This window comes from Antechinus flavipes, chromosome 2 (genome assembly GCF_016432865.1).
Source record: "Antechinus flavipes isolate AdamAnt ecotype Samford, QLD, Australia chromosome 2, AdamAnt_v2, whole genome shotgun sequence".
Classification (NCBI taxonomy): Eukaryota; Metazoa; Chordata; class Mammalia; order Dasyuromorphia; family Dasyuridae; genus Antechinus; species Antechinus flavipes.
Genome location: NC_067399.1, coordinates 453,914,165 through 453,930,745, shown reverse-complemented (window position 1 = coordinate 453,930,745; position 16,581 = coordinate 453,914,165). Strand labels below are relative to the sequence as shown.

The window sequence follows — 16,581 nt, the reverse complement described above, 5'->3', positions numbered from 1 at the left end:
ACTGAGGTCATATCTGGTTAAATAGAACAAGAGTGGTGCCCTCATTAACAATAGGGAAGTTTGGGAGGAGGTGAAGGTGGTAAAATCAAAGAAAATGAGTTCAGTTTTGAACATGCTGTGTTTAAAATGAATACTAGACAACCAGTTTGAAAATTCCAGTGGATAGTTGGTGAGGGAAGACTGGAGCTCAGGAAGAATGGATATATAGATCTGGGTAGAGATGATAAGTTAATCCCATAGGAATTTCTGAGATCACTTGAAGAAGAATGTGTAGAGAAACAAGAAGACCCAGGACAGAGCTTTTATGGACGTCCACAGATAAATAGTATAATATTTTTGATGACTCAGCAAAAGAGACGAGTAGGAGGGGAAGACAGACAAGGAAAACCAAAAAACAGTTCCAAAAACCTAAGGAGGAAGAAGTATCTGACAAGAGATCAAAAAGGATGAGGGGGGAGGCGGGGGATGGAAACCGTGAGATTTAATGATTTTAAGATCATTGATAGCTTTGGAGAGGACAGTCTTGTTGGAGAAGGGAGATTGTAGATGGTTGTGTAGTGAAATTCTTGAAGAAAGAAGGGGAATGACCTGGAAGGTTAATATCTGGATGCTAGTCTCAGCTCTGTTGTTTCTTCTTTATGTAATCCTTGGTGAGCCTTCATTTTTCTAGCCCTCCATTTCCTCATCTGAAAAAAATAAAACATTTAGGTTCAAGTATTTCTAAAGACCCTTTCAACTCAAGTTATTTTGGTCTAGGAAGGATAGTTGGAGCTCTGGTGAGATAGAAAGATAAGAGAACTGAATGAAACTAGTGTTAGGCACTTACGAGTAGGGTGATTGTGAAAGCTCTGGGAGTAAAAGATAATTTTGGCAGATTTTGAGTTTAAATTTTTAGTATGGAAATTAGTCATTTGAATAAGCTATTTGGCTTACTGCTGAATTATTCTAAATGTGCTGTCTTCTTATAATTCCAGGTGCATATAGTATTGAAGCTCTGGAAGAGTGGATTCAGCCTGGACAGTGGTGAGCTGAGAAGCTACCAAGACCCATCTAATGCCCAGTTTCTGGAGTCTATCCGCAGAGGGTAGGCAGCAGCAGCCTTTGTACACAAGGGTGGTGGTGGTGATGGATATCTGGCTTTTTTCTTATGTATCCATTCTTCTGTAAGGCAATTCCACAGCCTGTATTTGTATAATCATTGGAGTTTTTCCTCAGGCATCTTACCTAAAGATATATAAGGTTAACCATTTCGACTTCTTCATAAATCCACCTGGAGCCCTTTCTTTCCATCTAATTTATATTGTTCCACAACCAAAATATCATGTCTAATGATACCTTGCATGTTATGGGCGACATCCCTTTGAGAGTTTGAATGAATTCTGATTGAATCAGTTACAAAAAGTAACTTTTTTTGGGGGGGAGGGGGTAAAAATTCTATCTACCTACTTTGCCACCAAGCCATAGTCAAGTTCTTCAAAAAGAGCAGAAGAGAGGTTGGGCTTGGGTAGAAAGATTCTGATTAGTCCGTCTGTAGGGAGACTATTTATGACCTTAGATAAATCATTTGCCACAGTTTCTTTCTCTATAAATTAGAAGTTTGAATTAAGTAATCTCTAAGGTCTTCTAGTTCTAATATTAAGTGGAAGTCTGATACAGCAACCTTGAAACTAGTCATAGGGGCAAAGAGAGTAGATTCTAAATATAGACAAGTAGTAAGTTGATTAATAAATATATAAATAATACATAGATATATAAATAAATGATTTAAATTAATGATAAATTAATTAAAATAATATAATGAATAATTAATAAATTAATATGCACCAGGTACCATGCTAAGTGCTAAGGATGCAAAAGGAATTCAATGACAGTCCTTACCCTCAAGGAGCTCACATACTAATGGGGAGCAGGGAACAACATGCAAACAAATACAAACAAGCTTTATACACAATAAATTGTAAATAATTTTGAGGGAAGGCCCTAGAAATGAGAGGTTAGCAAGGGCATCTTATTAAAAATGGGATTTTAGTTGAGACTTAAAAGAAGCTAGGGAAGTTAGTAGTTAGAGCAGAGAAGAGAAAGTATTCCAGGAATGGAGGACAGCCAGAAAAAAATGCTGAAATCCAAGACATGAAACTGTCTTATTCATGGAATAGTAAGGAGGGCAGGATCTCTGGATGAAAAATACATGGTAGAAGAGTATGGTATAAGAAGACTAGAAAATTGGAAATGGATAGATGTAAAGGATTTTGGATGCTATTATTTTATATTTGATTCTAGGGAGCTGCTGGAGTTTATTGAGTAGGGGAGCAGGACAGGGCAACACACCCAGACCTGAGCGTTAGGAAAATTACTTGAGTGGCTCCATGGAGGACAGATTGGAATGAGGAGAAACCTGAGTCAGGCAGACCTACCAACAAGCTATTGCAGTACTCCAAGTTTGAAATGATATGGCTCTGTATTAAATAGTGGCAGTAGTAGGAGAAAGGAGCTGTTCAGGAGATGCTTCAAAGGTGAAATCTACAGGTTTTGGCAACAGCTTGGACTGGGGTAAAAGATAATGAAGAATTGGGAATAACATGTAGGTTACATACCTGAGGGATTAGGAATATGGTGCTGTCCTGTATTGTAAGAGAGAGAATTTGGGGAAAAGATATTAAGTTGTTTTAGACATGTTTACCTTAATATGTCTACTGGATATCTAGTTTGAAATGTCTGAAGACAATTGGAGATGCAAAATTAGAGATTAAAAGAGAGTTTGGGGCAGTATGGGTAGGTTTGAGAAATGTTAGCCTAGATATAATAAATTTGGGGGGCATTAATGAGAAGAGAAGAAAGTCCAGGACAAGAACCCTGAGAGACACTTAGGGTGTAGATGTAGATGAGGGTCCAGCAGCAGAGACAGAGAAAGGGTAGTCAGATAGAAAGGAGAAGAATCAGGAGAATGGTGTCATGAAAATTTAGAGAGAAGAGAATATCGAGGAAGAGAAGCCCAACAATGTCAGAGGCTGAAGAGAGTTCAAGAAGATTTTAGACTGAAGGGAAAAGGCCCATAGATTTAGTAATTATGGAGATCATTGGAGAGAGCAGTTTCAGTGAGATGATAAAATTAGAAGTCAGATTGTAAGGGGTTAAGAAAAAAATGAGAGGAAAGAAAGTTAGAGGTACCCATTGTTGCCAGCCTTTTCAAGGAGTTTAGCTACAAAAAGAGAGGAGATAAAGGATAAAAATTAGGATGGAAGGATCAAGTGACAGTCTTTTCAGGATGGAGGTGATATGGGTATATTTATAAGTGCAGGAAATAAGGCAGTAAAGAGAGAGAATTGGAAAATCAGGGAAAGAGTGGAAATGAAAACGGGGCAGTCTTGAAAAAGACAAGATGGAATAGAATTGCTTTGAGCAGAAGAGGAATTATCCTTAGAAAGGAGTAAGGCTATTATATCAGAGGAGGTGGGAGATGGTGGCAGAAGGCTTTAAATGATAGGGTATCAAGAGGGAGTTCATTGTGAATGATCTCAGTTTTTTCTTTGTAAGGTCAGGTTTGAGGCAAGTAAAATAGAGAGGAGAGGAGGGGAGGCCATGAGAAGTTTAAGGAGGAATGAAAAAGTTTGGAGGCTTTACTGTGGAGAGTTGGATAGTGAGTTGAAATGACAGATGTAGAAGAATCATCTTACAGCAGTGAGGAGCCAGTTGAGATTTTGTAACAAATTTGTAGTGGACCTAGTCAGAATGATTAGTGTGATTTTTTTTTTTTTTCCAACTTCATTCAGCATGTGTGAAGTAGCAAAGATGGCGATTGGTAGGAGTGATCCAAAACTGAGGCTTGGCTGGGTGTAAATGGATAGTAAGAGAGGTAAGGATTTAAGAGAAGAGGAACAGTATGGAATTAGTTCACTAAGGAATCAAGATAGGGAAAAGAAAGTGGCTAGTTCAAGGGAGATGGCCTAGGAAAAAATTCAAAGCTTCAAGAGTTTGGAAGTCACAGTGAAAACTAAGAGTAGATTTTTGTAAGGGAAGTCAGAAAGAGAGGTAAAAAGCTAACAGATTATAGTTGGGTAAGGAGATTGCAGCACTCTTGAAGATGGAAGGTAGTACATATGTGAGACTAATGACAAGATCAAGGATATGATAACCTTTATCTGTGGCTGGAGTAGGGTGGATGAGTAGTTCATGGGAAGTCAATAGGATTCACAGCAATGGCATTGAATAAACAGAACAATAATTCTCATGGACCTTACAAAACACCCCACTATTGCATTTTTTGTGTGTAGGATTGTACATTATAACTATCTACATTTTTGTCTTATGCGTCTACTTGAGTGTAAAATCCATGAAGACAAGAATTGTCTTATTTAAATTTTGTGTCTCCCCTAGCATCAACTCACTATATATTGCACATAGTAGGTACTGATAAATGTTTGTTGACTTGACTGAAGGAAAAAGGTCGAACTGTTACCTTGTAGATTAATCTACCCCTGTAATTCTTCTCCCCCTTTTATTTGCACTGCCACTACTATAACAATTGCTAACTTCTCTTTTTGAATATCATGGCTTCCTTTCTTCTCCAGTGAAGTACCTACAGAGCTGCGAAGGTTATCACGTGGGGGACAGGTCAACTTGGACATGGAGGACCATCGTGATGAAGACTTTGTAAAGCCCAAGGGAACCTTCAAAGCATTTACTGGCGAGGGTCAGAAACTGGGCAGGTAAGAAAGATACAAGCAGAGACAAAAACTGTAATAGCCTTCCATCAGTGCTAGTTAGGCTCTCTTTCAAGTGTCAAGAATTTGGTTCTTCAGTGAGCAAACACTGATCAAGGCTCATCACATAATGTGTTTTGATTGAATAATAAAATTCTGAAATTTAATGGGGCTTTAAAATTCCTATCAGCCAAATGCCTCCCTTCTCATTTTATAGATGAGGAAATTAAAGCTCAAGAGGTTAAGTGATGCTCGTGATCATAAGCTTAGTATGTGATGGAGCCAGAACTGAAACTTAGGTTTCCTAGTAGAATATAAGCTCTTCATGGGCAAAGACTGTTTAATTTTTCTTTGTAATTTCAACCTCTAACACAGAGCCTGACACTTAAAAAGTGCTTGATTAACTTTAGTCTTATATCACCCCACCATTACAATATTGCTTCATGATTAAAAAAAAGTATTCTTCCTGAGGAGCACATAATTAATTGACATCCCCTTTAGCACTCTCCACAACTGCCTGAGGTGGTCAGCAGCAGCTACATCAGTGACTTTCATTCTCAATACCTTTTTCCATTAGTCATCATCACCTTTTGAGGAGTTCAAGAGTAGCTCCATGTAAGAAAAGGCTTAGAGATCAGAGTAGGTACTGACTTTTCTACTGGTTAGCCTGGGCAAGTCATTTAATTTCTCTAGACCTCAGTTGACATCTCTTTAAAATGGCAACTCACATATATACAGCACTTTTAAAGTTTGGAGATTGACGAGGAGAAAAGATGATTCCTCAATTTTGCTTTATACATCTGCCTAATCATCTCTGATATAAAGATGAGGCCTGTGAGTAGGTGTAGTGAGACAAATGTTTTTAAATATAATATGGTTTGTTTTTTTAAATTAAATAAGTTCTACATGTCATAGAAGGTTCTTTGCAACTGTTACATTAGGACTTTAAAGAACATGCAAGCAATGGAAAGTAATAAGTACTTTAAAGAAAAACAAATCATTTTACTCCAGATTTATTTTTCTTTATCCTAATTGTGAGACATTTGTGAAGAGAGACAAAAAAGACACTGAACCATGAAAATTGTCCCTTTTTTTTTCACGTGTTTCCTCCTTTTGAACCTATCCCACCTTTCTTATGGATGAAATGTTATCAGTACTAAGACAATCCACCTTTTTAGAGAAACAGCTCACTTTGGATAGCATGAAGCTGCTCTTGAGTAAAATGTACCTAGCTATTGGTAGTTTAGTATGATACTATTTTGCAAAGTAAAAAAGATTTTGAAAGTTGTATACTATACTGCTGGGAGCAATATAAAATAAGACTGACACTTGAAATACCAAATATATTCTTTTCCTGACCTCCCTTTCTAGCCTGTGGTAATAAAATTGATTAAGTTATGATAGTGATAAGCTTCTAAGTGATATAATCTGGACAAAAAATTTTAAGTCTATATGAGTAAAATAGAATCCTAAGAAATAACCTCTTGATGAGTAGTAAAAATTTCTCTTATCTGGTGGTTGTTCTTCCTTAACATAAGAGTCTAGACAAGCTTAGGAAGAGTATTGTTGTGATGTTTAAAGAAGTACATTGCCAATGCTGAGAGGTTGCTGCTTGGATATAACAGTCACTCTTTAATCAGTGTGAATGAGGGAATAGTGAAATCCATAGAGCCTGCCAGATAACTCTAGCCCTCATTGATGTCCCTCTTCTCCTAATTTACAGAATCCTAGGCAACCTAAAATGGAAGCACCTTAAAATGTAAAAGGCTTACAGTAGCAGACCCTTAGAACACAAGAATCTATGGGCTTGATGGCCATAATCAACATCATAGTAAAAAATAATTTCTAAGCACCAAACTGAATCAAAAGACTTGATCCACACCATCACTGATTCATTTTATCATCTCAGGCAAATTGCTCTGGGCCTTCTCTGGGTTTCATCTCCTTCCTCTACTTATGAAGGGATGTGATAAACTTCTAAACCTTTATTAGTCTATGATTCTGTTTCCAATCCTATGCACCTTTGCTCCTTTGAGGCCTTTGTCTTGTTACTGGTTGCCATTAGTATTCTAGGTCCTGTAGGTGCTGTCCAATCCCTGTGGCAATAGTGTTTTGTCATCTTTCTCAGGAGAGGACAGGAGCTGAAGAGATTTTTTAGTAGGTAGGCTCTCCCTGACTCCTACTTCAACTTTTTTCACTTGCAAATGCTGGAGCAGGGGTCATAAATTAGGCCCATTTGGAAATGATGACTCTCTAGACGATTTACCAACATAGACTACCAAAAATTACAAGAAAAGGAATTTATAATCTCTTGGGAGGCAAGATAAAGTAATAAAGTGCTATGTTGTACAATATATAGTAAGCACAAAATAAGTAGAAAAGGAAAACATATAAGCATTGTGAGCTCAGGTCATTAGGATTAATTTTTATAGACTAAGAATATTAGAGCTGAAAGGGCCATTAAAATTTATCTGGTCCAATGGAAAGAGTGCTGTAGTTGAAACATCTACCTTTGACATTGCTTACCAGAATGCCTAGGCTCTCACACTACTTATGTCATATACTCTCCATTCCAACTAAATTAGATTATTTACTATTCCTATATTCCAGAATTCCCATTTCCTGCTTTTGCCTTTTTACAAATTTTTCTCCATTCCTAGAATATATTCCTTCCTCATCTCTATCTTTTAGAATCCCTAGCTTCATGTGTATGGATTAGATTGCAACATAGTTTTGTGACTTTGGACATATTACTTACTTAGCTTCTTAGTTATGATAACTGTAAATGGAGATAATATTTGTACTTCATATCCCACAGAATTGTTGTGAAGAAAGTATCTTATAAACCTTACCGTAGAATTGTGAATTACTTATCTTTATCATTCCCTCTTAACAAGCCTTTACATGTTTAAAGATAGATCCTGACTTCTCTTCCATCTTCTCTTCTCCAGGCTAAACTTAGATTTATATAGTACTTAAGGTTTAAAATCACTTCCCTCTTAACACTATGAATTAAGCAGTACAGATGTTATAATCTTCATCATACAGATGAGGAAATTGAAATTCAAAGAAGTTAAAGACTTGCCTGTGGCCATACAACTAATAAATGTCAGAATTAAGATGATTCTTATTTTCTTCAGTGATATGATGTAGACAAAGTTCAGCTTGTCAAAGTCCCACCTAAAATTTGATATCTGGAAATAACAGCTCTACAGATGACATCTAACTAGTGCAGAAAACCATAGGAATGACATCCCCACATTCTACACTTTTATGTTTGTAAATCATATTTGACTCTTCCTCATCCCATTTGGGATTTTCTTGACAAAAATACTAAAGCGGTTTACCATTTCCTTCTCCATTTAATTTTATATATTAGGAAACTGAGGCAAACAGGGTTAAGTGACTTGTCTAGGATCATATACCTAGAAAGTGTCTTGAGACTGGATTTGAACTTTTGAAGATGAGTCTTCCTGACTCCAGTCAAAGTATTCAATCCATTGTACCCTCTGGCTGCCCTATTCTACACACTAGATTTCTGTTAATGTAGCCTAAAATTCATTTTATGCTTTGGCTCTCTTCTGATACTTTTGTTCTTACTGAGCCTGCAAATGAATTAAGATCCCTTTTTTAAGGGGGAATGCAGTTTAGCAATAGTATTTGTGAAAAGAATTTTGAAGCACGTTTCTTTGATAACGTTCTCATTTCTCAAATGCATAGGGAACTGAGTCAGATTTGTAAAAAATAAGAGCCATTCCCCAATTTAAGGGAGAAGGACGTGTGTGTGTGTGTGTGTGTGTGTGTGTGTGTGTGTGTGTGTGTGTGTAGCAGCTCTTGCCTCTTTACCTTTGGGTAAAGAATTGGGAATTGAAAGGGTGCCCATCAATTGGAGGATAGCTAAATAATTTGTGGTATGTGAGTATGTGGAGTATGTGGATTGTTGTTCTATGGGAAAGAATAAGCAGTATTTTCTCAGAAAAAACCTAGAAAGTCCTCCATTAATTCAAGCAAAGTGAAATGCACTGTGTACAGAGTAATAGCAATGTTGTAAGATAATCAGCTGTGAATGACTTTGCTATTCTCAGCAGTACAGTGATCCAAGACTATTCTGAAGGACTTATGATAAAAAATGCTGTCCATACCCAAAGAAAGAACTGGTTGTGTCCAAATACAAATTGAAGCATACTTTTTATTTTTCTTGAGGGTTTTTTTTTGGGGAGAAATCTATATTTTTTTTTCACAACATGATTTTTATGGAAATGTTTTGCATAACTCATATGTCCCTTCTTACTATGGGGAAAATCCACAACTCAAAATTTTGATAAACGTGTAAAAAATTGTTTCACATGTAACTAGGAAAAATAATTTTTTTTTTAAATATAGGAAAAAAAGATCCCTTATATTAAGGTCCACTTTAATGTGGAAAAGAAACTAAAATAAATAGAAGAGAGACCAAATCTAGACAGAAGTAAAGGTTTTATTCCTCAATGAGAAGAAGGTACTGATTGAGCAGGAGAGTGTTGGTGAAGAATAAGTAGATATGTTAGGAAAAGTGGAGCCAGAATTTTAAGAGTCTTGTCTGCCAATTAGCACTTTTATTTTGGTGCCTCAGAGATAAGATTATTGAGCAGCAAAGTGATATGATAAAAGTACTCCCTAATCATCTTTGTCCTTTAGTTTCTTCATCTGTAAAAATTAAGGTATTAGATTAGACAACCTCAGGGTTCTATTTTAGCTTTAAACATTTTATTTACTAATGCTCTTTCCAGCTCTACGTTTAAGATTGAGTACACCTAGGGTAGAAAGTGTGTAACCCTTCTTTAGCATAAAGAATTGTATCTGTGTTCCAAGAATCACAGTATAGTCAGAGCACTAAAAATAAGTTGGCTGTTAAAACAAAAAAGGGGGCAGCTAGGTGGTGCAGTGGATAGAGCACCAGCCCTGAAGTCAGGAGGACTGAGTTCATATCTGGCCTCAAGACACTTAACACTTCCTAGCTCTGTACCCTGGGCAAGTCACTTAACCCCAGTTACCTCAGCAAAAAAAAACAAAAAAAAAACTTACGAAAGAAGTTTATTAGTCTGTTAGAAGATCACTTGTCAGGGATATTGTAGAGCAGAGAAGATTCTTGTTCCAATAGAATTTGGACTAAAAGGCTTCAAAGATCCTTTCCAACTCCAAGATTGTACAGTTATGGGGTTCTTGTTGATAATATCTTATTGGCAAAAATGTGGTTCAAGATAAAGGCTTTCAGTTTAGAAGTGTAAAACAAGGAGTTATCCTTTTGGTGGTAAAGTGCTTTCTTCACAGTGCGATAAGAATGCAGACATTCCAAATGAAGATTCTACAAATGAAGATGAAAGAGAGGAAATGACTTGTCCATACTTCTATAGCTAATAAACAGCTGGGCCAAAATTTAACCCTTCATGGTCTCCTAACTCCCAGTCCAGTGTCCTTTCCACTCTACCATAGTGGGAACAGATTTGACTGGTATTGTCACCTGATTCTTTAACTATCCTTATGCACGAAAAGCATAGCCATCCTAGAGATACCAGGCATGGATTTTGGAAACTTCAGATAATTTTTCTCTTCTCTGTTGGGTTTCCCAGTTAAAGGCTTCTTTGTCTTCTGTACTTCTGATGGTTTCACAACAATTATCTTTTGTCTTTTTCTCAAAGAAGCCTGATGCAATATGCCCCATTTGGTTTCTATACTACCTCATTCCAACTGTGGTTGCTATTTCCCTAGATGCAGTTGTAGTTTTTATTTTCCCAATATGAATGAGAATTGACCAAATATCCCCAGAAGGTTTGCTTCTAATCAGAAGAGAGAACATCATGTGCACTTCTGGTAAAAATAAAATCTTAATATGAATTGCAAGCTCCAAAGTAGGAATACCCTAAAAAGAAGTTGCCCACACTGACGTTTTAGAAAACCCTTAAGAAACATTCTAAAATTTCCCTGACAATTTGTCATTCAGTCTCTGCTTGAAGACTTCTAGCAAGGGGAAACTTTTTACTTCCTGAGACAGCATATTTCCACAGTTGTCATTTTAGAAAGCCACCACTGAGAAAATTCCACCCATATCTCCTATTTCTACCTTCTAGAGACACACAAAATAAGTCTAAACTCTTTTTCACTTGACAGTCTTTCAAATCACTTGGAAGACAACTATCATGTTTCCCTGGAAATTTCTCTTCTCCAGTCTAAAAGTTCTTAGTTCATTCAGCCTATTTTCATATGCCATAGTATCCAATTTTTTCACTACTATGAATCATCCTAAGTTTCATGCTGTATTGAAGAAATTTCAATTCCATTCTCATATGAAATCTTCTTAGGCAGTTATATGTTTCAGGTATTCCTTTCTCTTCTGAAATCTCTGTCTTCTCTTGATTGCAGTGATGAAGATAACATACGCTTAGTAGGTCTCTTACCCAAGACTTCCAATTCAGAATGTCTAATATGCAATTAAAAATGCAAAATATGAACTCAAGTGAGAGGTAGGATTGGCTAAATAGATATGGGAATCATATGATTTGAGATGATAATTGAGCCTCTTGATTTGATAAGATCTCCAAAAGAAAGAGCATATAGAAAGAAGAGAAGATAGATTTTTCATTTATGGTAAGTCGATATGTAGCAACCAAGTAACCACTATTTGTGTTGTCTTCTTTCTCTAACCATCATTGTATGTCCTCTCCTGGTGATTCCACATTTTGTATGCATATCATCATTTCTTGGACCTCAGAATGCCTGCTCTGGCCCAGTTCTCAGTTCTAAAGGAAGATTCTTATAACTGTTAAGATAGCTCCAAGTGTTTAGTGGTCATTCTTCCCTTCCTTTTTCTGGTTACATTCTTCTACTTCTTCATTCTCCTTACACAGCTTAATGATTTCATTCTGCCTCTACAAATACTTTTTCCTTCTTGAAACATTTATTCTCTTCCTTCAAGGAACACTTCATTTTCTCTAATAACCTAGGGAGAAGACATTTCTATAGCTATTTACTTTCTTTTCTGTGAGGCAGATTAACCTGTGTTTTGTATGCATGTTATGGCTATTTGATACTGTCAGACATACTGTCTTACCAATTTTTTCTTTTTCTTTTTTCCTTTTTATCTTTTCTTAATAAGATGCTGCCTTGCTCAGTTGCCTTTCATTGGCAATTAATTCCAACTGTTGTCTTCATGTACTCTGGTCCTCTGGTACTTTAATTGGTCTTTGCCTTGAATAGAGTTAAGTCCTTCAAAGCTGTTTATTTTTACCATGCGGCTAATTAAGTGTTTTCCAGGTTCTGTTCACTTCCCTATATATTAATTCATAAAAGTCTTATATTTCTGTATTTCTCTGAAATTATCCCATTCCTTATTACTCAGGGCAATTCCATTACATCAATATAATGTAATTTGTTCAGTTATACCCCAAATTGAGGGGCACATTATTATCCCTGACTTAGAACAGATATAGAAATTGAGGCACAGAGGTAAAAGCCATGTACAAGGTCACATAGCTACTGAGCAGTTAGAGTAGGAGTTCAGAGCATGGTCTGCTGACTCTACATCTAGCATTTTTTTCCACTGTAACCCGCCTCTTTAACTTTGTTTTGTACTGTGCCCTTGTTTTCTAGCTGCCCCTCCATTTATTCCAAGCAAGTCTTTATTTCACCAATCTTACCTGGTTATGTGTCTAATTCTACTGATGATTATATTTTTTCTTCCTGACTAGACCTATCTCTTTTATCCTCTATTGACATATTAGCCATTCAAGAAATATTTGTGATTTGATTCAGTACTTTGGTATCTCAATATCTTGTCCTTCAAGTGTCAGCCCAGTAACTGAGAAGCCAAGGGATATAGATTTGTTTGGGCACAGTCAGATTTGAGTCTACTTTCTGCCACTTACTAGCTAACCTGGAGCAAGTCAAATTAACCTTCTTGTTCTCAATTTCTTTGTCTCTAGAATAAGGATAATAAGATTTTCTGCATATTATAGTGTTGTTTTAAGGATCAGATGAGGTGTGTATATATAAAGTATTTTGTAACCAAAAAAGTGCTGTTTTATTGTTATTAGTACTCAAAATGATCTGTTTTCATTGATTTGGATATTCCCTCCAGCAGTACAGATCACACTCCATCCATATCTGCCCATTTTGTGCTACTTTTGACTATGCCTTAAGTAGATCACAGAGATTCTATCAAATGCAATTTCTTGAAGACACATTTTTTGCTCCCCTTCTTCAGAGTTCCTAATTTGTTGAAGGCTTTTCATACTCAACTATCTCCTTTTCGCTGCTGTTGTATGGAATGCTCATTTTTAACTCCTTAGTTCCATTACTTATAGCCATGTAACTTATGTTTCTAATTACAGTCTTAGTAATCATAACAATTATTAAAGGGAAGCATAGCAGGTAAGTTGCCAAGCAAATTATCACAAACTCAAGATTCAAAAGGATTAAAATTAGAAATTTTAAAAGAAATTAAATGACAAACAAAATTCAAGGATGGAGTGCTAACGTGACATACAGCATAAAGATATTAATTACTTTGGCCATTTAATGGATACCCCCATTATCTGGGTCATTGTGAAAATACCAGAAACTACAGGAAAGAAAACATTTCTGTAGAGCTGGTATGAAACTTGAATAAGAATTTAAAATGCATTATTATAACAAAATGTGAATGTTTCTGTGCAAAAATTTCTCCTTCCTCAGCACTACCCCCCAGGTATTGAACACAAGCTCTCCAGCCCAGCAAGCTGAAAATGAAGCCAAAGCCAGTTCCTCCATCGCAATTGATGAATCAGAGCCCACAACCAACATCCAAATCCGGCTCGCTGATGGAGGAAGACTGGTGCAGAAGTTTAACCACCGTCACAGGTAAAATAGTAGTTTTTCTTACCCAGAAGTTATCTTTGAGAGTGGAGACCACTTTTTTCTTTTTTCCTTTTAATTTTATTTTTGGTTCCAAATTTTCTCCCTCTCTCTGGCCCTTCCCCTACCAATTGAGAAGATAAGAAATACAATATCCATTATACATATGAAATAATATAAAATGTATTTCTACATTAGCCCTGCTACAGAGGGAAAAGATAGAAAAATAAAGAAATAATATACTGCCCTACACTCCAAAGTTCAAAAATTCTCTCTGAAAGTGAATTTATTTATATCATGAGTCCTTTGAAATTGTCATAGATCATTTTATTGATCAGAGGGAATAAGTCTCACAGTTGTTTATCATTACAATATTGCTGTTACTATGTACAATATTATTTTAGTTCTACTCCCTTCATTTTGCCTCAGTTCGTACAAGTTTTTTCAGATTCTTCTGAAAACATCCCTCTCACAATTTCTTATAACACAGTAGTGTTCCATTATAATCGTATGCTACAATTTATTCAGCCATTCCTCAGTTCACAAAAAGAGCAAAAAGAAGTGCCCCTTCTAATAGAATCAGATAGGCATCCCAGTTCATTAACAGAGTTAGTATAGAAAGGGATGCCAGTCTGGGCAATCTTAAGAGGCATTTGGCCTCTTAGTTCCTCAGATCAGGGAACATTTCAACCCTGAGAATATGTACCCATAAACATTGACCTTCCTTTATGAACTGGAACTGTTGAATCTCTGTTTCATCAGTCTGTGCTCTGTACACAGACATGTAAAAATCGATACTGTGGACCCAGGGGGAAAAATATATTTGCTGGAAGGTTTTTATTTTTTTGAGCTTTAAAGACTTGAATGCATCAAACATATAACTCCTCTACTAGTAACAGTAATAGCTAAGCACATGAAATAAAAAGGAGCAGCATATATTGGATTAAATATTCATATGACTTGGGTCAGGTCATTTCAACCCTCAGATGATATTTTTATCACCTACTTTAGGATTGTAAAAGAAATGGCCTGATGCCCATATACTATGTTCTTTTCTAAGGTCAAAGTATTTTATAACAGATTTCACCTGTCTTAAATGGGAATCTGAAACATATCTCCTGAAGGAAGGGGAAAGAGGAGGAAAGGGTCCAGCTAAATCTGATGGTTTACAACTACTAAGGCATTTCTGTCAAAAAAGTACTGGCCTGGATCATAGTGTCTGTCACTAACTTATGTGACATTGAGCACATTGCTTTTTTATTATTATTATTATTATTATGTTAAAGTTATAAGTTAAATACAATATATGTATACATATCCATACAGTTATTTTGCTATACAAAAAGAATCGGACTTTGAAATAGTGTACAATTAGCCTGTGAACAACATCAAAAATGCAGGTGGACAAAAATAGAGGGATTGGGAATTCTTTGTAATGGTTCGTAGTCATCTCCCAGAATTCTTTCATTGAGTGTAGCTGGTTCAGTTCATTACTGCTCTATTGGAAGTGATTTGGTTCATCTCATTGCTGAAGAGGGCCATGTCCATCAGAATTGATCATCATGTAGTATTGTTGTTGAAGTATATAATAATCTCCTGGTTCTGCTCATTTCACTCAGCTTCAGTTCATGCAAGTCTCTCCAGGCCTTTCTGAAATCATCCTGCTGGTCATTTCTTACAGAACAATAATATTTCATAACATTCATATACCGCAATTTATTCAGCCATTCTCCAATTGATGGGCAGCCACTCTGTTTCTAGTTTCTGGCCACTACAAAGAGGGCTGCCACATTCTTGCACATACAGGACCCTTTCCCTTCTTTAAGATTTCTTTGGGATATAAGCCCAGGAAGGACACTGCTGGATCAAAGGGTATGCACAGTTTGATAACTTTTTGAACATAGTTCCAAATCACTCTCCAGAATGGCTGGATGTATTCACAATTCCACCAACAATGCATCAGGAGCACATTGCTTTTTCATACTTAGTTTCTGTTCCTTCTTCAAAGGTTCTTCCCAGGTCTAGAGCTCTGATCCCATGGCTAGAAAAAAATCTTAAATACCCTTCTGGCTCTAATATTCTGTGGTTCTTTTAATTTAAAAGTTGTTGTCCTCAATAGTATTTATAAGTGATGGTCATGTGTGCTGCCCCCATTTTTAGGCAGTAACAATGGTAGGAGGACCCTGGGAAGGGGAGGAAGGGAGGGGGCAGAGGCTCAAAGAGTCTCTTCCTTTCTTTTCTATTACTACCTTCCTTAAGCATCAGAAAGTGTACCAGGATGACATTCTTGTTTTTCTTTCTTGTACCAGGATCAGCGATATCCGGCTTTTCATTGTCGACGCCCGGCCAGCGATGGCAGCCATGAGCTTTGTCCTTATGACCACCTTTCCAAACAAAGAGCTGGCTGATGAGAGTCAGACCTTGAAGGAGGCCAACCTGCTCAACGCTGTCATTGTCCAGCGGTTAATATAACATCTGCCCTCTTCCCCCACCCCATTCCCCTGCACACACACACTCTCTTTTTCCTCTTGTTTCTGTCCACAGCTGTCTGCTGCACACATGCGTCACTTTGCCCTATGTGCGCACCGTGCAGCACAGTGTCACGTCTCCCCTTAGCTCTGGATTCTTAGATCTTGGTTGGACATTTTGTTTTATCTTTAGTTGCATTTACTGGGTTTTTGTGATGATCAGTGAACTTTAAAAAAAATTTAATAAAAACAAACAAAAAAATTTGAAAGAACATCACCAGCCTGTTGTGGGAAAAGCCTTTCCCACTGAAGTAGGTCTCATTTGCTTTAAGATTACATAGCTCCATATCAGGGAAAGTGAGTCTCCATTATGCTGCATGGAAATTTTTGTCTCTGACTATCTTTCCTCCACTGTTCATCTGGGTATTATGGCAAGATTTTCCATCGTCAATCAACAAGCATGTATTAAGTGCCTACTGTGTCCTTGATTCTGAAGATATAAATACAAAAGAATGAAACAATCTTCCCTCAAAAGGAGCTTACAT

General features: G+C 36.7%; 1 protein-coding gene across 1 annotated transcript in view; it reads left to right on the top strand.

Moving 5' to 3' along the window:
• Positions 1–16,308, top strand: part of NSFL1C (NSFL1 cofactor) — a 31,726-nt gene extending 15,418 nt beyond the window's left edge. The window contains exons 6-9 of the mRNA XM_051979497.1: positions 975–1,084; positions 4,569–4,706; positions 13,410–13,574; positions 15,878–16,308. Of these exons, the coding sequence (XP_051835457.1) occupies positions 975–1,084; positions 4,569–4,706; positions 13,410–13,574; positions 15,878–16,040 (576 nt within the window). The 3' untranslated portion in view covers positions 16,041–16,308. The remainder of the gene's footprint in view (positions 1–974; positions 1,085–4,568; positions 4,707–13,409; positions 13,575–15,877) is intronic.
• The last annotated feature ends 273 nt before the right edge of the window (positions 16,309–16,581 follow it).